At 40.4% G+C, this 24533-nt stretch overlaps 1 protein-coding gene across 4 annotated transcripts in view; it reads left to right on the top strand.

Moving 5' to 3' along the window:
- The first annotated feature begins 3203 nt into the window (after positions 1 to 3203).
- The window catches only part of ZNF217 (zinc finger protein 217), a 28212-nt gene continuing 6882 nt past the window's right edge, over positions 3204 to 24533 (top strand). Inside the window, exons 1-4 of one of the 4 annotated variants that reach the window (XM_068149958.1) lie at positions 3204 to 3320; positions 17868 to 19632; positions 21622 to 21747; positions 22637 to 24226. In XM_068149958.1, the coding sequence (XP_068006059.1) occupies positions 18255 to 19632; positions 21622 to 21747; positions 22637 to 24226 (3094 nt within the window). In that variant the 5' untranslated portion in view covers positions 3204 to 3320; positions 17868 to 18254. Of the gene's footprint in view, positions 3321 to 3347; positions 4018 to 17867; positions 19633 to 21603; positions 21748 to 22636; positions 24227 to 24533 lie in introns of those variants that run through there. The other 3 variants (XM_068149955.1, XM_068149957.1, XM_068149956.1) reach the window with 3 other exon arrangements.

Genomic DNA, 24533 nt, shown 5'->3' with positions numbered 1-24533 from the left:
CAAACATCCACAGTAACCCTCGAAAGACTTTAAATTTAGGTAAAGGCTTCCTGTTGCCTGAGCAGCTCTGTTTTCATTCTCCCTGACAGCAAGGGTTTTCTTGCGTGCACCATGCAGAAGAGCAGAATTTGAGCCAGTTCACAAGACTTTTAGTATGGATTTTTACATAATGTAAATGTACATAGTATCATGTAAAAGAACTTATAAGTACATGAGTCTGGTGACTGAAACAAAACTTTTCAGCTTTCAGCAATGTTATACACCAACCCTCCTGCCCCCCCCCCCCCCCCCCCCCCCCGCGCCTAGTTGTTATGGAGGAGATTATCACAATTTTGGGCATGCTGCCTGGTTCCAAAGTCTAGTTTGGGGCTAGGTTTAATATTGCAAGACTGTGAAGTAACATATAGTGTAAAACAGTAAAGACAGGTCTGTCAGTCCTTCACATATATTTGTTGTAGAAGTTTTTCCTTCATACATAATACATGGACTGCTGAAGCTTCTCAAGAAAGGCAGCAAATGTCCTCAACACAAGGCAAAACAGAGGGAAAAGAAAATAAAATATTTATTTTTACAAGTTGGCCCTTGCCTCATATCAAACATTTCCAGCACCATAAGCATAAATCACAGAGGTCATTGTGGCTAATCTGTAAAAATAAATTGGATGTTTTCATTTCACTTCTGTAATGTGATATTATATGATGCATGGTGGAAAAAAAAATGTAAAGTGTTAACATATTCTCAATCTCTCCTATTTTCCTGAAACAGTCTTTATTTTCTTATGTTTTCCACAGAGATACCACATCTTAGTGGGTAAAAACCATACAGCTTCTACATTCTCTGTTAAAGCATGTTTACAGTCATCCCGAGTCCCGGCTCCAGGCAAACAACCCTCGTGATCAAGAAGATCATTATATTTCACCTGAAAAAGTACAATCTTTAAAAAACAGGTAAAAAATTAAAGGGAGGAGGGAAGTAATGGGTTTCAGCATGTCATGAGAGCATACATTGCAAAACCTGACTCTTTGAGTCTTGTAGGAGACACAGGTAAGAGCAAAAGCACAAGTTTAGTATTTTTAAAAGTTTGTGGGCCCCGAAGTTGTTTGTTAACTTCTCCATATAAGGACTTTCCAAATGCTAAAATCAGAAGGCAATAAAAAGGCTAATTTTTTTAACAGTCAAGATTTTTAAGAGAGCCATGTGACTCAGGACATTGGGTGTAGCAAAAGTAGTTAACTCCCACACCCATTTCCAGCAAAAATCTACTTTGTTCTTCTTGCCATGCTGCTCTTTGTAGATAATCGATACTTCAACTTAGGCAGCAAGTCCCACTGCAGTGTACTGGCCTACTCCTGTGCTTAAACTTGGGAGTGTTTGTGGGATCAGGTTTGGTCACATTGCATGAATTAGTGTGCAGCAAGTTACAAAGAAATGTGAAGCTCCTGCAATACAATGGAATATTTTGCATGCATGTATAAACACCTCACTTGGATATATCACACTGGAAAAAAAAAAATCACACTTAAAAAAACAACTGAAATTGATCATTGTGCAACAAGTCCTGCACCAGATTCCTCCTGTATCAATTCAAAACTCTCAAGTGGAAGGACCATGCCTGATAGCCTGTGAAGAGGTAGACTAAGGCAAAACTTTTGGTCTTGGTTCACGCAGCTGATTCACGCAAGGGTTGTTCAACTTTCAGGAAACTAGTGAGGGTGCACACCAGGAGGAGTTGAAAGGCCAGGATTTAAATGTATTTTAAAAGCCTAAATGTATCAGTTTTTTACTTTTTATTCCTCATGAATTCTTTTTCGACTTAGTGTGAGGAAAGATTCAAATTTGCCAATGAAGATATCTCATCTTCCAGAACTACCCGGTGGGAATATTGCCATATTCTATAATGTTTTTGATTAATTTTTATTTGCTGTATAAGTGACCTAAATTTCAGCCTGAGTAGTGTTGCTCATTTTAGACTGAGGGAACATTCTGAGAACACTTTAAAAAAAATACATAACCCCTCCCTGCCCTCCGTAATTTTAGTTGCAATTATTAGTTTAGAAACGTCCTCCATTCAGGCAGGATGATTTTTATATTGAAGCAAATAAGCCCCTGGGTGTGACCTAAACCTACTGATGTAAACCAAACTGACTTTAACAGGTCTCCGTGTGTCTTTGGGGGAAAAACAAGAGGAGAGACCACATGCAAGCTCACCTCTTTCTTATCCCATTTACTTGAAGAAGGTGCTAACCTCAGCGGCTAGCAGAGATTAAGCGCTTTGCTAACAGTATTAAAGATTGCATTTAACGTTCCTAAAAAGCTCCTCAGCTCTAAGTGGAATACTTAAAAAAAAAAACACCAACATTTTAAGTCTTTGTCTGCTGCGTTGAATTCCACTCCAGTGTCCGTACCTCTGGAGAAGTTAACGCTGTGCCAGACCAACAGCTGAGCGCTTATGGCTGTCAAAAGAAATGCGGGAGATGTGGCTCCTTGGCCTTTCTGGGGCAATGCCTACAGCAAATCGCCATGTTCCTGCTGCCTTGTTTCCCCTGACCACGAGGTAGCATCCCGGTGTCCAGCCGCGTTTAGGCTCTGCAGCAGCCAGAGGCCATCGGGACTCCAATACGTGGCACAAAACGATGATGGTCTAGTCTATTTTACCCCTGAACGACCCACCAAAGGAAACCCTTGGACACCACTTTGGAAAAGCATTGCTTTTATTTACATTTGCAAAGGACACGCTATGGAAGCGGCCCGGGCCCTGATGGCCCCTGGCGGGTGCGCGCTTTATGTCAGGGCGATATACAGCTTTATAGCAGCGCCCTTCGCCGCGTTTTGTTATTCAGGGAGATAACCATCGGCCCATCTCCGCAAATCGCGGCACACAAAGGCGGCCGAGCCAGGCCCGCACACCACTGCCGACTTCTTCGCCTCCCGTTACACCGTGCCGGCACAAAGGGAACAATCGTCTTACACCAGGCAGGCCCCGGCCCAACGGCCCCAAAGCGCGACCGATTAGCCCCAGGTCCCCCTGGCTCGCCCCGGGCCACGTTATTTAACGTACAGGCCATGCCGGGCCGGAGCCTACCGAGGGAGGCGGGATTGGCACCGGGCAGGGGCGGGGCCTGCGCGGCGCGGGGCGGGGCCGCGCGCGGGGGCTGCCCGAGCAACAGCTGCCGCGCGAGCGGTTTACAAACAGTGCCCCGAACGCGAGCGCCAGCGCCGCTGAGTCCCTGCTCCGGCGGCACTACGGGCGGCCGCCCCCGCTCCCCTCCTCCCTCTGCCCCCGCCTCAGGATGCCGGCCGGGGAGGCGGCTCAGGCACAGGTGAGGGAGGGCTGGGGGTCAACTTTCAGGGGGTGCCGGCCCCCCACCCCTTCTCCTCCTCTCCGCTTGATACGGGAGGTACCTGAGGGAGGTGCAGCCCCCAGCCCCTTGGGGCGGTCTCTGCCGTGAGGGGCCGGTTGTGTGACCGCGGAGGTGGTGGTGGTGGGGGGCAACTGCCTTCTAAGATGTTTTAAGGGAATCTGGGGGATACACCCCCACCTTGTGAGGCACAACCCCTCTCAGATCAGAGCCGCCCATCCCCGAGGTGTCCCAGAGGCTGGGAGGTTGGCGAGGCGCATTGACTACCCCTGGAGGAGAGGAGGAGGAGGAGGAAGGGCAGGTGTGTGTGGGGGGATTCGAGTCCGCGGGTGGGAGGAAAGGCCGGGGAGGGGGCCAGGTGTGTAACAGCCGGCCCACCTCTGGCCGCGTCAGCCTCAGCCCCTCCCGCGGCGGAGCAGCAGCAGGTAACGAGCCCCTCCCGCCGCCCCCTCCCCGGGGCCGGGCGGCCTGCAGCGCCCGCGGGCGGGCAGGGGAGCGGGCGGCAGGGGCGGGTGCGGAGAGAGAGAGAGAGAAGCCCTTCCCTCTCTCCCTCCCACCCGAAAACTTCTCGATGTCCTCTGTTTCCTTCTCTTGCCCGGGATCGCCTCCCCCTTCTCTGCACGTCCGTCCCCCCCCCCCCACAATCCCCCCTGCGCAAGTAGGTGCCTCAAACTTCCATCGTATACCTGGGTGTTTGCTTTTAGACACTGGGGCGTCGAGCCTAGGATTTGGGGGTGCTCTGCCGCCGGGTGGGGAGGTGGAGCGGGAAGAGACTATTTCTTTGTGAGTCAAAGATGTTCCTGGAAGAAGGGTTTGTAGTAAGTGGCTCATGGAGCGGGGGGGGAGAGGGTGGGGGGGTGGAAATTGTTAATGAAAAGTTTATTGATCCGTTGTGCCAGTTTTTGCTTCGTTTACCTTTGTCTTCTAAAGACTAAGCCCTTCCTGGTAATGTCTTTGGCATCGTGTTTCTTCTTCTCTCTCTTTTTTTTTTTTTTTAAGGGAATAGGAAGTTTAGAAAAATAAATAAATAAGCCTTAACTGACTTCTTAAGCAACAAAAGAGGTTGCCAAGAGAGGACAATAAATTCTAGAATATCTAGAGATTGGATTTCGTTCCTGTTCCGTGATACCCATTGGACTTTATGTTTCTGGGTGTGGGGTTTTTTTTTTTTTTTGTTTTGTTTTGTTTTGTCTTCAACACAGAAAACCTGCAGCCAAAGTAAGGTCTGTATGTACTCTAATGAGACATCCCATAAAATGTGCTATGTGACTTCCAGTAAGTATTTGAATTGAAGTGTAATAGTTTTGAAGTGGTGGTGGACAAAAATCTTTATGTTGGGTTATTGATCTGCTGATGAAAGGCGTTAGAATTTGAAAAGGGTTTAGTTTAGGGGGGTTGTGTGTTTAAAGGTGGTGGGTTGTTTTTTTTTTCTCTTTTAAGCAGTAACTTTTTTTACCCTCTTCATTTCTGAAATGACCTTGAGAGCTTTAAAACTACATCAGTTTCTACCAGTGGGTTTGAGGGGGAGGCAATAGCAGAAGGATCTAGTGAAAATCGAAAATAGAAATGGGAACTGAAGTAGATGCAATAAAATATTTCCTTATAGAAGTATGTGAAAAGGGAAGTTTTTGTCAGATTGTGTGAAAAAGAAGAGTGGGAAATAACGCAGTTTAAGATGCAAGGAGAAAGAAGGGAACATATCATTCTTCACATTTTATTAGGCCTTGAAATGCAGGAGTGATATGATCTGGAAGACACAGAAATAAAACGCCTAACTACAAGTTGAATAGCAGGCATTGACTTGCTGACCAGTGCTTACATGCTTGCTGGTTGGTGGGGGCTGGTTTTGTGTCTGCAAAGGTATCAGAGCACAGTGCTATGACAATGGCTTGCAAATGCTTTAACGCCATGTTTTATTGCTCTTAGGAGCTCTTATTAACTGTAGGTTTGGGAATACAAGTAATACTTTAATTTGTGATGTCCACACTAAGGTTTAAGCGTTTCCTTGGATAATATAAAAGGACAGTTTCAAATAAGTAGGATAAACTGCATTCTTTGGCAAAGGGGAGGGAAGAGGGGAAGGGTGGAGGAGGGTTTTTTGGTGGTGGTTTTTTTTTTTTTTTCCTTCCCCTTTACTAGTTCTGTAACTGAGTCAATATTTTAAGATCTGTGGCAGGAATGTGGCTTTGTGATCACTGATCTTTCTGGGTTTTTGTTTGTTTGTTTTGGGTTTTTTTAATGAACAATATTGTAATTCTGTGCGAAATACTTGGATTTTGAATTTCAAAGCTCCTTCTTGAGATCTGTGTGAGTTTTCAAGTTTGGTGTTTTTAAGTTCTTAGGGTAGTTAAGATGAAAAATAAATAACTTTAGAATCATGGTTATTACAGTGATTATTGATTGGCTTGGCCTACAGCCAAGCAACTCTTCTGCATGCACCAGAGTTGCTGATTTAAATTCTATGAATTCTTTTTCATATGCTAGCCTTTTTGAATCGTTAAACTGTATATACAGCTATTTAAGAACAGTAGATCAGTTTTTAGTTAAGGTTGTTCAATTATGTCTTCATCGCTTTGGAGTTGGTTGAATGACTTGACATGAGATTAAGCACAACAAAAGAAAAGGCAGGGGAACAACAGCTGCCTTCCAGTACCAGAGCACCAGTGTGCTGAGCAGTTAAGCATTTTACCTTTTAGTATTATGTGGTGTCAGGTTTAAACGTTAATATTTATTTTCATCTTTACAAGGTCCTTAGGCATTCTGATAAAACATCAGACACTCAAATCCTGGGTATTTGTGTTTGGGGGTTGTTTGTCCCTTGCATTTTTAAGAAAATGATCTGATACTGAGGAGTGAATTGATCTCATTAACTTTTAAGACAAAAGTAGCAAACAGTCACCACTAGTTTGTACTTGTTTAGTTACTGTGTGGTAAGAACTTTAAGGTGTGTCCTTAATGGCAACTGACGATTCTTGCTGCGAAGCCTTGTTTATTTTAGGTAGATGTTTTATACAGAATTTCCAGTGGGACAAATTACTCCACTGACTGCACTTATTCTTTCTGAAGACTGGCTGTAAGCATAAGAGAATGATTTTTGCCATGCTGTAATCAGTATGTTTTTTAAAATTGAAGCCATTAAGTTTTGCTGTGTATTTTGAGGCTTTTGCTACTTCCTTTGTTTAAACATTCTTAAACAGTGCATATCATATGTGAATTTAAAACATGCACATGGCACTATTTGGGGCTAAATTTAAATTTAAAATGAATACCTATGTCCTCGTTGATCAAAATAGAAAAAGCATTTCTTTAAATAAGTGGATGTTTTTTGGTTTTGAATGTAGTAAGGAGGCTATATTTGTATCTTGTAAACAAAGTTTCATATTAAGTAGTCTTTAGAGAATGGCTTCCAGGCTTGGGATTAGAGGATTTTTTTTTCCCCTCCTCATTAAGTGAATAATGTTTTTTTGATTTTGCATTGTTTTGGTAAGGGTGGGAAGAGCAAGATTTAGAGTAGGGGCTAGAAAGAGGAAGATAACAAACTTTAGCACCTTTTGTCAGACAAAAGACTATTTAATTATGTTTTCCCCTTTCATTAGATCACACTCAAAAATCCCTTTTTGAGCCCTTGTTTCTAAACTTCAGATTCTATCTTCTCCTAACTGCCACATTTTCATTGTGAACCATGTTGATTAATATCTTGTGAACAATGTGCTAAGTTATGACTGATCAGTTTAGAATACTTTTAAAAAGGAACTGTGGGTTTCAGTTAAACTTTCAAAACGGTGATTAAAAGAAACTTTTAGTTACTAAAATCTGAGAGTTTGTAATTAAGAAGCTCTGGGGAAATGTTAAGTAAATTTAAACTTCCCTTTGTTCTTTGGGACTTTTTGTTGTCCCATGTCTTTCTAACCTGAATCTTGATTTGGAATTCATTGTCCCAGTAAAAGATTCCATACACTGTATATGTAAATACACTCCCTCTTTCCTGTGTTATGAAATGCTGTAACTACTGCTGGCATATGGAACGAAGTTCCCCCCTTCCCTAAGGTAAAATGGGCTAAGCTTTCTTTTCTTTGCAAGAAGCTGAAAGAAGAGTTTGACCTTTGAACTCACCCTCACGTTTCCACACTGCTTTCAGGATGATTAAATAACCAAGGATATTTGCTGTGTCTTTTGCTTATTTATCTCACTTAAAATGTTCTAATACTTAACTGTTGAGGTATTGTCTTTAAATATAGCAAGACAGTACATTTCAGTTACAGCAGGGCTGCCATTTGCCAGCTCAGCCCTCTTATTTTTGAGGCTCTTGATTTAGAACATCAGCGTTCCAATCAGATACTCTTTCCACATCTCATAACTACATTAATTTTGAAGTACTATTTACTTTTAATGGACTTTGGGTCATTTTTGATGACCCATGACCCTTTTTTTTTTTAAGGTGACTTTAGTAACAAAAAAGTTTTTCTTTCTGGTGCATTAATACGATCAGGGGATTCTGCTGACTACTGTATGCATGCTTTTAGAGAGATGTGACTCATACCACAAGAGATTTGCAACTGAATACAAAAGTAAGGAAAAGGATATGACCAAGCCAGGCAAGATTCTCAATATGTGTTGTATTTTAGGATTTAAAAACCCAAGGACACTTTTCCAGCATAAACTTACCCAAGTTTTTGTGCATCTCTAGGCAGAAAGCCACTTTCAATTATTTGCTTTTGGAACTTCTTTCCCTCCCCTCCCCCCCTTTTTTTTTCCCTTGACATTTGCAAATCTTATTTTGTTGCAGATGAAAACTCATTTATGGCAAACATGGGTGTATGTCAGTGGGAAAAAATGTATTAAAATGTCTACTGTTGTAATCACATGACTTTGGCCAGAGCATAGTTTATTGCTTATCATAAATCTAGCTCTTGATTCTTCCTCATCTTCGTTTTGTTTGTTTTTTCCCTCTCTCCTCCAAGGGGGGGCAGCAAGTTAAGTGGTCTGATAAGAACAGACTTTCAGTTTTAAAGTAAAATACCGAACTGTAGATCAAACATATAGGTGACATAGTTGTTTCAAAATACAGTGAGTTCATTGCAGAAAGTGGAAATGGTTATCAGCCTGGCTTGAGAATTTTCAAAGAAAGGAAGTGTGGTTAGAATATATGCAGGAAAATCTATGTAGATCAGTGTGAAATAAGGATTTGAGCAGAAACCCATCCAAGTGAATAATTGACTGGATAGTGATTTTCTATCTGCTGAAGATTTTATGTAACTAAAAGTATCAAAGTCTGAGTTTGTTTATGCGCAATGGGTACACTTGCTTTGCCTCTGACATAAACTACATAAGAGAAATAAAGGCCCTTGTGCTGTGCTTAAATTGTATTGTGATAGTTGAGAGCTGGTTAGGTGAAATCCTTGGGCATATGTCAGCCTCCCTTTTGGTAAAGAGAGAGAAAGAAACAAATTAGATGTACTCCAAAGACTACAATTTTTAGTATGTTGTAAGGTTGAAAAGCTTGTACAGAGAAGCCACAATTTCTGTTTATTCTTTTGCTAAATCTGCAACACTTGTATATGAAGCTGCCTGTTGAAGGTCAAATTTCTTGTGGATGCTGAGTGCTTCCTAGGACAGTTTGGCACTGTGAAGCCCACTGTCTTGTATCCCATCCCATCACCCACATGTATCTCCTCCCACCCACTGGTGTAAGATAGTGTAGTGCTAAAGCAATTAAAAAGGTTTAGTGTGGGTCTCTGTAAGATCTTCCACCTGCATGAAAGAAAGGAGGCAGCTATTTGAAGTGTCTATTGCTAGCACTCCTAATTTAAGCCATCTCCTGGACAAGCACCTGAAGATGTTAAGTAGAAGCAAATGTCTTTCTCTTAGAGTGTGTACCTTTTTCCATCTTTCAGGATTGATTTTTGTAAATATATAATTGTAGATATGAATGAAAGCAACCAGATTAAGGTGCTCTGCAGAGGGGAGGGGATAAGAAGTTGCTGCTTTTTCTTGAACAGTACAGGGGTTTGAGCTGTGTTGGGCAAGAGAATTAGATTCAAAGTTGAAATCAGGTGAGAGCACTAGGGAAGATTAATGACCTCAACAAAGTGAACTCTTTGGAAGTGGTGACTTCTGTCAAATTCAGGCATAGTAAAAGAACCTCTTTTCCTGTTATTTTACCTATGCTGCCCAAAGGGATGCAACTTGTAATTGCTATGAAGGAACTCCTGGCTCTTGAGTAATGAGGAATTAAGTCTAATTTGGTAAACTCTGAATTTACCACTTCTTTGTAGTTGTGGCTGCTGGAGAGATCTAACGTGCTTCTGCCAAGAAGTAAAGTAAAATTTGCTTTTAAGGGTTCTGAAAATACCTTCTTTCAAATGAGAACCAAGACTAAACATATAAGGCAGTCTATGTGAGGTGAGACTGACTCAACGATAAAAATGTATCACTCACTCCACCAAGAGAGTCTTTACCTGCTGTGGAGTGAACAATAAACTGTTTTGTAAGGTAAAGGGTCATTGCCAGTTTAAGTGCGTGTAACTTCTTGATTTAATGAAGTTGCATCATCTTATAGCAGTGGTGAAATGTGTCCCAGACTTATTTAAAATAAGATTACTCTTGTGTCTTTCAGCCTTCCTACAACAGGTATTGGCTACTTCATATAGTCTAGAGTATCATTTGGTTTTGTGGTTCCTGAAAAATTTGCTCCTAATCAGATAGGGGGAAAATGAGAAAAGAAAAGGAGGGGGGAGGGAAAAAAAGTGGCTGTTAGAGCAGTCCTCCTGAACTTTAAAAGTCAATACTTATTTGTAGCACTTCCTCCTGTAATGCCAAGAAATAGTCTCTTTTATATTTGCTCTTGCTCAGTGGAGGAAAAACATGTGCAAAATGATGCAAGCTTACATGTTCTCTGCTTTAAAAGGAATAATTACATCTTTTGATAGAAGAGGCATTCAGTTCACTGAGGAGACACATTCAGCTCATCCATCCTCTGCCAAAACACTGTTAGACATATAGCCTTAAAGAAAAATGGACTCCACAGGAAAAGGTTTTTAGAGAAAGGATATCCTTTGTTTCTATTAGTATAGATGTCTGAAATGGGGGGAGGGAGTTTTCCTAATACTGTTCATTATTAACTAGTAGTTATTTTCCACTGGCAATTAAAATCGTATTTGCTAGGCTTCAGGAGGAAAGTGACTTGTGTGTATGTCTATCTGACTAGAAATGAGCTTTCAACACAATTTCTAAAGTATTCGTGGAGAAGTGCCTGGATAATATTCTTACATTCTTGTGTATATGTGTCTGTCTTTATGAATTGTCCTAGCATCATTGCTCTGTGGAGTAATGAGAAGGGACTGTAACTGAGGATAACAGAGTAGCTTCTCTTGGAGCTCTATGAGTTGAAGTTTAGGGTAACTTTGAAATCTTCAAAACTGAAGGATGGAGACTAACAAGGGGGGGGGGGGGGCCTTAAGTTTGCAGATTTAGGGAGTGGAAATTCCAATTTGGGGTCATCTTTTATGTTCTCTCTTCAACCTGAATGTCTTCATTTTGATCTTTCCTGCAACTGAAACAAACAACTGTCTTCCTCCCCTTCCTCCCCCTAAATCTCCATTTCCTTTAAAAGTACTCATGCTAGCTCTTTATCAGACTGAGCAGTTAACACTTTATTTTAAAACACTTTTTTGTACTTGAATGCTTGGTATTAAAGCTGATGTGTGTCTGTGAAGCAGTGTCAGGTGTACTGGCATGCTCCTCCATTAACAAAGAAATAGGCAGGGAAGTGATGTTAAAATGATATACTGTTAAAAGATAGAGGGGAGCAGCTCTTCCTAGAAAGCAACAGAACACACAGTAATGAAGAATAAGTTATTGGCTTCATGAAGTGTTCTGAAGAAAAGCTGACTCTTCTGCTGTTCTGCAAAATGATGGTTTATCTGTGCTGACTTTTATAGTTTTCCAGTGTTTTAACTGAAGTCACAGGCAGACAGTTGTACTCTTTCAGAAATCGAGTCACAGTCTATGCAGCAAATAGTGTGACTTTTCTAGATTTAAGGAGTGTCCTTCCCTCAGTTTGGGGTAGGAACTCACACACCCCCCCCTCCCCCCATCTAATAAAGGAAAACGCCTTGTTGTGTGAGGTGTGACATGTACCTGTTTCTTCTTAAATGGTGAAAGGAAGTTACGTGGTTCCCATAATACCCCTAATGCTTGTAGAGACAAACTTGAAATTTCATGCTATGGATATTTGGAAATCTGACTAATGTTTTGAAGCAACTGGTAAATTAGAACCTCACAGTAACACTGCTTCACTTTCTGACTAAATATAAGAGCCCATAAAGAGCTGCAGCGCACTAGTGCTGCTCATACAATGGGGCTATTGTCACTGATGTGTTCTGTGAGCACTGCACACACAACCTGGGGCGCTGTAGGTACTATCTCCAAAGTTTGGCACTTGAATACTTAGCAACTACTTGGGGATGGTATTTCTGCTTAACATCCCCGTGTGTGTACTAGGTGTGGTGCAACTGGCTGAAATTTAGGCAATGATATATATGTATATACAAAAGGAGACTTTCTAAATAAGCTAAAAATCATCCTTGGTGCTCAGGCTTTTTGAGAATTTAAAGTTGTATTTATTTATGCCTAATCTACTCTGCCTATGATCAGTGTCAGACCTGAATACAGTTGTTCTCAGTCAAATCAGATAATATCCATAATGTAGTTTTTATTTGTGGGCTCAATGAGGGAAAAAGTGATGTTAAATGGTTCATTTTATTTATGTCCATTAGATAGAATCTATTTCATTAGCAATGCCAAAGAACTGCAGCTTGTTCTGAGGTATAAATTTGCCAAGGGAAAATAATGTTTCATGTGAAATGACTCTTAATATCCTGAAATGCCTTGAAAGATGAGGAAAAGTGAAGGTTTTTTTTAAATGTGTGTGTGTGTGTGTGTTTGGTTGCGTGTTGTTTTGTGTGTGTGTTTTCTTTGTTTTTGGTTGGGATTTGTTTAAGTGAATTTGAGAGTTGTGTGAAAATTTCTCAAGTTAAATAGTTTAAAAAAAAAAAAAGGTAATTAATATGCAGCAGTTGGTTCTGGTGGATTTCTGAGTGAGGGTTTCTTGGGGTTTTTTTGGTGGAACTGGATTATGTGGCGCTTGCAACCTGTGGAACCTTAGTAAGATAATGAATGAAGCTGGTCATCAGTTAACAGCGATAGTGTTGCTACTACTGGCCTTCAGTTTAAGGATCTGCTAAAAGTTTGTGGAGGTAGTTACACATCAGTACAGATAACTAAGTATCATATGCTTAGCTGCAACTCTTGTAGTTTTCTCACTTCTGTTTTTAAGAAACTGTTGCAGAAACTGGGTTAACTTCTGTAATTGTTCCAGCTTGCTTTTTTACAGTTGAACAATGGATCTGCTAGCACAGCATTAGCAAGGTGCAGTTGTTTTTTCCTGATTCTGGCTAGGCAACTTTTACCCCCAGTGCTCTGTAGTGTTTAAAATGGGAAATTCAATAGTTAGACTTTGCTATTCTCTGAAAGGTGTGTCTACAGTTTTTATTACATATTCATGGAAATGTTGAAATGCAGGAAGTAGAAATGCAATAAAATTACTACTGATAGGTCATTTCCCAAAGAAATCTTTGAGACTGTAATATGCAGTCTTTAGTTGTGTAACTTAATAAAAATAAATTGAACTTCACTACAGACACTTAATTAAAATTTTCTCTTTTAATAATCCATTTATATGCAGCAGCTTTTTGGTGTGGTTCTTAGGCTCTCTGGCAAGTGAAATGAAAACAAGATGTTCTCATCTGTCCAGTTCAATCTTTGTGTGTGTGTATATATGCTTTGTGTTGTTTATAAATGTAATGGGTATCACTGCAAACCTGCTGAAATATTTGACTGCAGGCCATACAGGCGAATAGGACTCAGTTGTAAACTAATGTTTGCTAAATGATCTGACTCTGGACTGTTTGAAGAATGAAGTACCCTAGTTGGGATCCTACAGTTGAGGAGAGTGTGCCGCTTCTGGCAGTATCATTCCAAGAAATGTCCATGTGTGCTCAAGAAGACTAGTTCCTTCTGAGCTACTCATTTACCTCAGGGCAGCTGCAGCACTCACTAAACATGTGAGTTCTAGACTCCAGTGTGAGATGCATATTGCCACTTATAAATGGATAGGGGAGTCAGTGGTCAAGATTTTGTAACTTGGTTTGTGAGGAGGGATAGTCATTCTTTATTTTCAACCCTGAGTTAATCGGTAGCAATTGTATTACTTTTCAGCTATTTCAGGGAAGAATTTCCTGTTTTGTTCTGTTCCTTTGCTTAATCTCTGACTGATACTGGTGTCATGTCTGTTCTTTTGTCTTCTGAAATTCAAAGATGACAGAAGACACCCCTGGTACTGTACTTTTTGGTGGAGTTCATATACAGACCATCAGCCATAAGTAGTTGGTGCTCATCAAAACTGTAGATTGTCCCCTTTCCCAGGGAAGCAATTGTACAATATAAGGCAACTCTTGGCAGTTTTGCTGCTGCCTACAGGGTTTTGAATAACAAGAATGTAATTAACCAACATTTTTGGTCTTCAAATCCAAGGCATAATATCATCTTCACTTGGAGGAAAGATTTTGTTAATAATGGATAAAATCCTAGGGTAGATATTTGGGATTGTAGTTTTAGCATGCGTTTGCTTGTCTAAACAGTGAAAGCGTAAAATCATGCCTACTTGTAAAGCCACCTAGCTAACCAGAGTGAAGTGTGTAATCACTTAGAAAAATAAGAAAGAAAAAATAAGACCAGAACTTTCTATTCACCTTTCTGACTGTTATTGTTTTATATTCTAAGTTTAAACATAACTCCCTCTAGTTACATCTTCAGAAATACTACCTGCAGTTTTTTGTCAGTCTTAGGTGTGATCTCCTCTATGTGATGGTATATCCAAGAACAACAGTTACCTGAACTGCAAATGGGCATTTCAGATTGCTGAAACAGGAATATCTTGCTCTGCTTTGCAATGCTGCCTAGAGGATGAGCTGTGGCCAGTTCTTCAAAAGTGTTCATAGCCTCCTATTAAAGACAGTGAAAGCATTCAGCAGCCACCCTAGGCTGGTGGAGATGTGTGAACTGCTTTGAAGATCCATGGAAGAAGTCTCCAAAGGGCTTTTTCAAATCTAATTATTCCCAATAAAATTTGGACCCAAGCTCCTGTTAGTCTCCTCTCTGATCCACGTGTTTAAGTTTTATACTCTGTGTTTATATGTACAATTGTGAGGACAGATTTAGAGTTTTTTTGACAGCTGAGATTGAACCAGAATGGTTTTCAAAGAGCTTACCAGAGAAAATATTATTGATTGAGGTGGATTTTTTCACACATCAATGACCAACTTAGAGCCTTCCCTAGACTTGATCTATGCCTGTCCTCTAAATTCTAATAAATCTTGAAGCACGTGGTTCTTACCAAGTGTTTGTATTATCCTAGGTTAGGTGAATTCAACCATGTGTGGTGATCTGTGTTACAAGGATGTCTCTTGTACTCTTCTCTTATCCCAGGATGCTGTGGAGGATAGGGGACCGAGCACAGATTTCTGTGGGTTTTCATCTGTTTTCTCTACAGTGTCTCAATTCTTGTTACTCTTGCTGTGTACGTGTTGTAATGCCACAAAGTGGGGGTGGAATAAAGCATACCTAGCTGCTTCTGTATTTGTAGATGCTAGCAAGGAAACAGTTGACTATGGATCTTGGCAGTTTAGTACATGGGACTGCAGGCGCTGACATTTGGCTCTGGCTTCATACCCCAAAAATGCCTCTGGCCTTTTTGCAGGATGATCACTACACCTCCAAATGAAGAGTGCTTACCTCTGCCCCTGAAAGGAAATTCATTAAACTCTTAAGTGTGTTCAATTTTTGTCTTGCATGGATATTCATTATAGGTGTTCAGGAATCTTTCAAAGCTGATGTTCATTTTTGGTTTGCAGATAAATTAGTTTCAGGCTGATAGTCACCATGTATGCTCATAAGCTTTGCTGCAGCATGTTACCCTGTTGTGTAAAAAATACCTTTTAAAACTACAGTAGAAATGGAACAAGTTGAAACATGAAGTAAAACATGCTAACCAGCACCCTTTGATATGTTTTTCCTTGTGTTTTACAAACGGGAAAGCTTTTTGAATACTTCAGCTTCAGACTTTGTTACATCTTCTTCCCCTGCCAATAGAGGGTGAGTGAAAGACATAAGTAGGAAAAGCGGAAAGGCAAAAGCGAAGTCTGCAATAGAAGCAATTCAGAAGTATTGCACTGTAAATTGAACCTGCCTATTACAAAAGATTTTTGAGTCATTATGCAAAGAGGAAGTGTTAATCAAAACTGAAATGAGGATAGAGGGCGTAGTTAAAGAGACTTTGGCTGCCAAAAATCTGGGTTCTGTTTCTATCAACTTGTCAGCCCTTGGTCTATTCCCTCTTATGTTCTCTACCCTATCTTTCAAGATCCCTTCGTTTTTGTTTAACTTGGAATAGGATTGTTTGACCCAGGCCTGAAGAACTTTGGTTTAAAAAAAGCTAGAAGCTTCTTGGTATTAGATCTGATCATTGTCTAGACTTGGATTAGAGGACTGGACAATGAAGACACTAAGCTCTAGAGATATAGAAAAGAATGGAAGACAAGCAACTGACAACAGTAATTTTATTCTGGTGTAGATTAGGATTTCTCATTTGGTTTGTTTGTGTCTATACCATCTTCATTAGGCTCCTGGATCTCGTCTGCATGATGGTGGAAAAGGAGCTGCTGTTTTTTTTCTGATTAGAACCAAAGCATTTTCTCTAGGCAAGGCTGTGCAGAGAGTGGATAAAGTGTTTGAGGTGTTGTTTCTCTGCCCCCTAGCAATGCATTGTCACATTTCCTTTCTCAAGTTGTTAATTTTCCTGGACTTGACTGACCGGTGGTAGGTAAAGGTATCTGATACAGTTGAAGGCATATCAAACCTTGTGTCTGTAGTTGTCTTTTCAGCTGGTTAAAGGTCCTGTCCCACTAACCTTCCATGGCTGTTAGACATACTGGTTCCACCAGCAGGTGGCCGTAGAGGAACATTACCTGGGCCACTGAACTGTGTGAGCAGCTCAAAGTTCTCATTTCTGCTGAAACAGTTCACTGGCTTGAGAATGCTGTTTTCTGTCCAGCCAGCACTGCTGATCAGAAAGGACTGGAGAAGGTAAACTCAGCTGTTTAGATAATTACATCTTTACCTGCTCCACCTGCTTGTCATGGAAATCTTACTAGATTGAATATTAGCAGGTTGTGTTTGAATTGTTACCCATTCTTTGGCTAAAATGAAGCAAAATCTTCCCTTTTTCCAAACTAAAGCAAGGTGGAGGTAGAAACTGAGATGAATTTTAAAACCTTACTTTGCCTATGTTGTCTTCTGCTTGTAAGAGCTGTAGAGCCTATTGTATTTTGAGGTATTTCAGGTAGGGTGGATCACTGACCAGATGTCTTTTATGGAATAATTTGCAAAACTTTGAAGTCAAATCTTGAATGTGTTCTTTTCATTGGTATTCAAGTATTTGAATACATGCCTCATCTCAGAATAATCTCTTTTCAATGTATATGGTCTTGTATAAGAGATATTTTTCCCTTTATCCAGAAATTCAATCAAGCAGAGTCCTGAACTCCACAATACCATAATTTGCCATCCCAGAAGGTTGTGGCCATTAGTTGCTGCTAGCAGATAACTCAGATTGTACATTGGGGTGGTGATTACTTGCATTAGAACTCTTTTTAATCTTGTGAAATCTTAACCCTTTCCTTTTGAGTATAATCACTGAAGCTCATTTTTTGTTGCACACATTTTGAAATTAGAAAAATTTCCTTTTTAGATGTAGTAATGGGCTTTTGGGATGATTTTAAATGTTAAACTGCTGTTCAAGAAAGAGCATTGTTAGGCTCTCTGAGTTTAAGATGATTTTATTGTGCCAAGGCCAAAAATTGTCACAGAGCTTGTAAATTTGTGGATGATGAGGCTTTGAGTGGTGGTATTGGTGAATAGTTCTTAATACAGAAGTTTGTACCAGTGCTTACTGTGTACCAGAACTATGAGAGGTAATTCCAAGCTGTCTGTAGTTTGAATACTAACCAAGTTGTACTGTGCCTCTAAACACTGGTTTTAGGTGTTTGAGGAAAGGTTCCTGTGGTGTGTTGTGTGTACTAGTTATGAGTTCAGTGTTACAGGCATTGAAATATGGTTTCAGCAGCTTTATGTAACTGGATAGGAGTGGGTTTAGAATAGGTAGTAGACAAAATACTGCTTTTGTATAGCAGTCTTGTTACAGAAGCCCGGCTAATAGAACAGGTAGAAAAGTAAACAGAGCAGCTTCTAGCTGTCCCTCATTGACTGTTTATTAAAAGTATGCTCTCTGTGTTCCAAAGCATTTGATAGTTCTCTAGCCCCAATGTTTTAATTTGTTTGGGAGATAATACTTCTCATTTGAAAAGTCTGACTGTTTTCTCTCTCCTCCAGGTGCTGGAGCTCTTTGTGGCACTGAACTTGTCCTTGAGTGTATTTTGCCCAATGCAACTATTTGAAGTGTTTGTACAAAACAACTAAGTGCAACCGACTGTTTCTGCAGACTGGAGAATCGACAGAAACAGTTCAAGACACCGCTCGTTCTGTCACTGAGAGAACCGATGGATTCACTTGAAGTGATGTGTGAACACAGATTCCCAAAAAAGTAAAGAGTTTTTGCTTGGGGGAAAAAACATTTTTCCTGGCAGAGGTTTTTAGCATAGCAGACTCGTAAGCACATGTTGGAGAACTTTACAAGTGTCCTTATTGTAATCAGTGAGCATCCCCAAAGAACTGAATCCTTACATTAAAACACATAATAGGGAACAGAACGTAGGAAACATGCCAACTCAGCCCCTCTTGGCATACATGGAGGGACCGGATGGAATAGCCAGTACCGTTGGTGCGCAGATGGAGAGTAACGACGCCTCGATGACAATAAAAGGAACAAGCACAATTTCTTACAAAAGTTTGCAGGAAAAGTTTCTCATGCAAGCTGAGGGATGCATGCCTCTGGACTGCATGTTTTGTGATGAGACTTTTAAGCATCCTGAAGAGCTTGGTAAGCATGTTTTAACTCAGCATAGACCCACTCTTTGTGAGCCAGCTGTCCTTCGTGTTGAAGCGGAGTATCTAAGTCATCTAGATAAATGCCAAGTAAGAACAAACTTACCTTCATCAAACAACGAAAAGGACAGTGAAGAACTTAGCTGTAAAGTTTGTGGACAGACATTTGATGAGGCTTTTGATGTTGAGGCACACATGAAAAAGCATAAAGATTCTTTTACGTATTGGTGTAATGTATGTGGAAGAAGATTTAAAGAGCCATGGTTCCTCAAAAATCACATGAGAACGCACACTGGAAAGCCTGGTTCCAGAAACAAGCATCAACAAGGTTCTGAAAGCCCCATAACAATAAATGAAGTGGTGCAGGAGCATGTAACTGAAAATGTAACGTCACCTTACAAAATTTGTATGGTTTGTGGTTTCCTATTTCTCAATAAAGAGACTCTAATTGAGCACAGCAAAGTGCACACCAAAGAATCAGTACCCAGTGGTGAAAGCCCCCAAGTGACTGGTGAACCTAATGCAGAAGAAACATCTCAAAGAGAGGAATTCTTGCGATTCTTGAACTTAAAACCAAACTCGGGTTCAGAAAATGACAAATCACAAAAACCTGTGAAATGGATAGCTGAACTAGATCCTTTCAACACCTATCAAGCCTGGCAGCTGGCTACCAAAGGTAAAGTTGCAGTTGGCCATGGCCAAGTTAAAGAACCAGGGCAAGAAGGAAGTACAGACAATGATGATTCATCTTCTGATAAAGAAGAACTTGGTGAAATTTGGAATGTAAATAAAGGTAGCCAGACTGAAACTACGGGGAAGTCAAAAGTAAAAACCAATTACACAGGGAATGGTAATTTATCCCAAGACAAACTGAAACATCCCGGTGGAGAAGTGCCTTCTATGGAGATGTCCCAGAACAAAGAGAAACCCACACACTGTTCAGAGTGTGGTAAAGCCTTCAGAACATACCACCAGCTAGTCCTTCATTCCAGAGTACATAAAAGGGACAGACGGACTGATGGAGAGACTTCAGCTGCTTCAAGGACATACTGTGCTGATATAATAAGTCTGGATGAAAATGGAACAGCAGAACGAATAGAAGGAGGTTCTGAAGATGGATCTGAAGATGGACTTCCAGAAACACTTCATCTAGGTAAGTAGGCTTTTGAGCATGTAAGTTTGAAATAGCTGTAGCTATATTTGGCTTGAAAGAGTTCCTAAGAAGGATCTTGTCTTAGTTATCTTTTCAAAACTTGGGCAGTGATATGAAATGTTATGGCAGGTGAAGGGGAAAACAGGAAAATGAAAGGGGAGAAAGGATTCTGACACCACCGTGTCAATATCTTTGTGTTGGACTGTCTTGCAGTTCTGATTTGGGTTATTGGAATCATTGGCATGCTTTTAATACTCAGTCTAGGAAGACTCACTTTCATTTTTTCCCCTTGCATCCTGGAAGAGAAGGCAAAATATGTTCAGTGTTTGATACCAGTGGGTTCAATGTTAGGAACCTGAGAAGTAAAGAGCAATTCCAATTTTTTTCTATCAAGCTGCTTCTCTTGAATGGTGCATACCTGGAAAGCCTAAATGTCAAACCCAGCAATTTAAAGTTGGCCACATAAGGGCATGCATGCAGGCTATTAATACGTAGGCATCATGTATGTAAGAGGGGTATATATTTAACCCTTCTTCCTTGAAGGGTTGCTAACAGTTCTTCTTGACAGAGTAGATGGGCTCAATCTGTTATGTTACCCAGGATTAATATCTCACAATGTCTTAGAAAAACAAGTGATTCCTTCATTGAAAAAGATTGCATGTCTGAGGTCAAAAAGAAATAACAAAAAATCTTCTAGCTAATCTGGCACTCATGTGACATGCATTGAGTCTGCATCTAAAGAATCAGACACTTGCATAATCTCAAGAAAAGACACAACGTACAGAATGTCCTGGCACACACAACTGACTTTTTCCATTTCTGGTAATGTGCAGCTCTTTATTTTGCCTCAAGGAACAAAGGAATGGAATTATTACCTAATGTTAAGTTCCTTGTTTTGTTTCTAAGTGTTTTATCCCAAACTACAACAGCTTTCCTCATAAGATGCTGAGTCATGCTTATTTGAGACATTATCTGTTTAAAGCAGCTATGGCTTAGCCATAGTTTAGCCATACTTCTGAGGATTTCCAGTGTAGAAGCTTTCCAACACACAGGAACTTCACAGACCCATTTCCAACTATCATGTATCTAATGATTAAGTTAAGCCAGGTGTTTCCTTCCTTCTCATCCCACTGTAGCTTCCTACTCAGCCTTGATCTGCATATTTTACTGAAGTTCTCAATGTTTTTTTGCCAGAGAAATCAGGTTGATTCGAATGTTGTGTTAGGTGTAAGCTTTCTCCCCTTTCTTGTTCGGCATTATGCTGTACTTGCTGCCCTCCAGTGGTAACTGCCTGCTGCTTACACTGGAGTAGAACCAATTTTTAACTTGTGGATTGGTTCCTTGAATACATCTCACAGAACAGCGAACCCTGTTGCTTTCCTACTCCCATACTTGTCAAAACTGAGGTATTAATTCTTACAGTGAAAGAATATTACTCATTAATGTTAAGGATGTTATACAGGTATAACACGCCACTGATTGGCATAGAAATGATAATATTATTAAAATTAATAAGAAAATCCATCTTTCCCTTTGCCTTCCTCAAAACACCTTCCTATGTTTCTCCATGGTGCAGAGAGGAGGCTTGCAATCTGAATCATCACACTTAGTAGTTCAAGCACTCCCTTTTAATAAAAGAACACATTTTATTAAATGTGTGAACTTTTGTGATGGGCTGTTCTCCAGCAAGTGTCTGTAGGCCAGTAAAGATAGTTTTGTAGATACTTTTTTTCCTTCTTTTTTATCTCCCTCTTCTCTGAGCCCTAGTTTTGCATCTTGTTTGTTCTCTGAGGCTTCTTCGTTACAGTCTCTAACCGCAGTGTGACCTGACACAGAAACCTTTTTAACTTTTTGACTGTTTGATAGCTGTGTGTGCAGCAGTTCAGAGCAAAAGATGCTCATAGCCTGTAGGAGTTGACAACACTTCATCATCCTGTGCTTAAAAGACAATTTTTGCTTTTTGTAATACAGCTATGTTTTCTCCCAAAGATAAAAACGAAGATTGTTTGGAAAGAGCAAAAGTTAAAAACCTTGGTGCCTCCAGAGAATGCAGCTACTGTGGGAAGTATTTTCGCTCCAATTATTACCTCAATATTCATCTCAGAACTCATACAGGTAAATGGACTTCACCTTTGTGGGTGGAATAGTTGATTTTGCTCGAGAAAAACAGAAGTTGCCCTCAAAATGAGTGAAATCCAGAACCAAGGTTTTCTCTAGTGATTGTAAAAAAAATATTAAACACCAATTGAAATTTCTTAAAAGGAATTAAATATTTATGTAACTACAATTTTCACGAAGAGCTGTTTACATTAAGTGCTGTTAAGATCACAGTATATTTTACAACTTCTTTCTGCTTTTAGCAGTCTAGCCTAAAGTTTGGGTTTGGTTTTTTTTGTGTGGCACTACTTTTATTCAACCAAACAAAACAACAGCAACCAAAAAAAAACCCTAACCAAACCCCACAGAGCAACACATTTCCCAAGTACTAAGTGGATCTGCCAGTTGCTGCTACCTGGGGAAAAAGCTGTGTCTGTTTTTCAGTTCCACTTTTTGTTTTCCATAGCCAGGCAAACTCTTCCTACTTCTGTTAATGTGTGTCCCTGTTTCTTTTGAAACAGCTCTATTTATAGATGAACTATAACATTGGTGTTGTTGAGTAGCATACTTGCACTATGATCAAGGGATGCAATTTGTTGGAGGTGACCCACGGTTACATTTCTTGCTTATCTCTACCAAACATATTGTCTGCTGCCATCTTCATGCGTAGACAGTGTGTGGAAAATATCTTCACTGTAGCCAGAAGATGTCACTGTAGTTAGTAAAAGCAGTAAAATGTAGTTGTTTAAATGGTGTTTAGATGAGTTTGGGAGTTATGAATATGTGGAAGGAGAAGGACATGTGTTTTACTTGTTTTGCTGTCTATGTTATTCCCTCATCTTTGATTGTATTCAAGACTTCAAATTAAATTGTATCAAATTTACATATTGATAAAAATGTCTTTCAGGTGAAAAACCATACAAATGTGAATTTTGTGAGTATGCAGCAGCACAGAAAACTTCGCTGAGGTATCATTTAGAGAGGCATCACAAGGACAGGCAAGCTGATAGTGCAGCAGAAGCAAAAAGTGACATCAAAGTTTCATTACAGAGTCAGGAGACAGAGCTCGTGCTGACTGCTGATGGTGCTCAAGAAACCAAAAATTCCAAGAGGCTTTTCGATTGTGCCAAAGATGTTGGGGGCTGCACACCTGCCAAGCAGCGAAAGGAAGTTCTGTCCCTGAACAATGCAATAAGCAGCACGGTTCTTCTAAAAATGAAAAGTAATCCCAAGGAATTGAACAAAGGTTCTGCTTACAACCATTTGAATCAAGTACATGAGAACGTGTCCACTCCTTACATGGAAAAACTAAAGGCTGAGAAAGAAACAAAGGAAGCTCGGCCAAGTGCTCCTCATAAAAGAGAGAGAGAGGATTCTGTGGCATCAGAGGGAGATGACGTCCAGTATATTTGTGCTTTAAAGGATGGAAAATATGTGAATGATCTACGAGAGCTGACTGAAAACTACAAACACAAACCTATGGTGGACTCTCAAGAAAAGCCCTTGAACTTATCTATTGGGACTTCACAAGAATGTGCAGTGATTGCAACTAAAGGCCTGCTAGCACCCATCACCTGTCCGTTTTGTACTTATCGAACATTTTACCCAGAAGTCCTAATGATGCACCAGAGGCTGATGCACAAATACAATCCTGACACCATTAACAAAAATGGCTGCAGGAACAAGGCTATAGCTAAAGCCAGACGCACTGGATGCCCTCCAGCTCTGCTTGGTAAAGATGTGCTTCCTCTGTCCTTTAATTCTAAGAAAAGTAAGACTTCCCCATCCATACAGAAATCGTTGCAAACAGGGAAAGCTAAACAATGTCACCCTCCACAGAACAAAGTCCCCCTCTTTTCAGTGACTGATTCCAGCAGCACAGCCCCAAGTAATCTCAAGTTCCATAAACAGCAAAGTAATATTGGAGCTCAGGCAAATAACTATAGACAACATCAGCAAGAAATGCACTCCACTTCCAGTATATCTCCAGTACTGGACAGAGTGAAAAGATCTGAATCTAAAGTAAAAGCTCCTACTGTCCCCGTGTCTCAATCTGGTCTAGTAGGCAGCAGTATGAATGGGACTCTCGACTCACACCTCAATGAATCTGCCTGGTCCTGTCATCAAGGAAGAGACTATCTTTGTGGGAAATCTGTGAGCAATGTAAATCTAGACTATGGTGAGACACCTTCCAAACGAATGAAACCTAATCTACTAGCTATTGAGCATATTGACTCTCCAATGGCTAATTACAGAAGATACGAAACGAGCAGATTTCGTGTTGCAAACAGATATGCAAATCTGCTACCTCAGGAATGTTCTCGCACCAAACCTGCATCCTCTGTTTTGCCAACCAAACAAGGCCTTCAGAATTCAGATGATGTTGATTCTCCTAATGCATTGACTGTTCTCAAACCTTATGAGCCATATAGTTCTGGATCGCTATACAGTTCTTCTGGATCTAGCAATGGCCAAGTAACCAGCTCTACAGTAGAAGGTACTGTGTCTCCTTCCTAATTAAATGTCTTGCACCATTACAAAGGAGGGTGAATGAAACATTAGGTGGGCAGCTACTTTAAAACAGAGACAATAAAGCTGTACTTAGCATTTTTATCAAGTCCAGTCAGTGATTGGATCATGAATTTCAAATTCAGGTTCAGCAAACTCCAGGCTTGGAGAATTAGACATGGAACGTCTGAGTTTTAAAGAGGGATTTAAAGTTCTTCACATTACCTTCTTCCCTCCTGCCACGGGTCTCTGATAACAAACATGTATTGTTTGCTCATCAGAGTACTCCAGACATG

This window comes from Melanerpes formicivorus, unplaced genomic scaffold, assembly GCF_026170545.1.
Source record: "Melanerpes formicivorus ecotype bairdi unplaced genomic scaffold, bMelFor1.0.p_v2 SCAF_19, whole genome shotgun sequence".
Lineage (NCBI taxonomy): Eukaryota > Metazoa > Chordata > Aves > Piciformes > Picidae > Melanerpes > Melanerpes formicivorus.
Note: the sequence above shows the minus strand (reverse complement) of the source record. Positions and strands in the feature narration are given on the sequence as shown.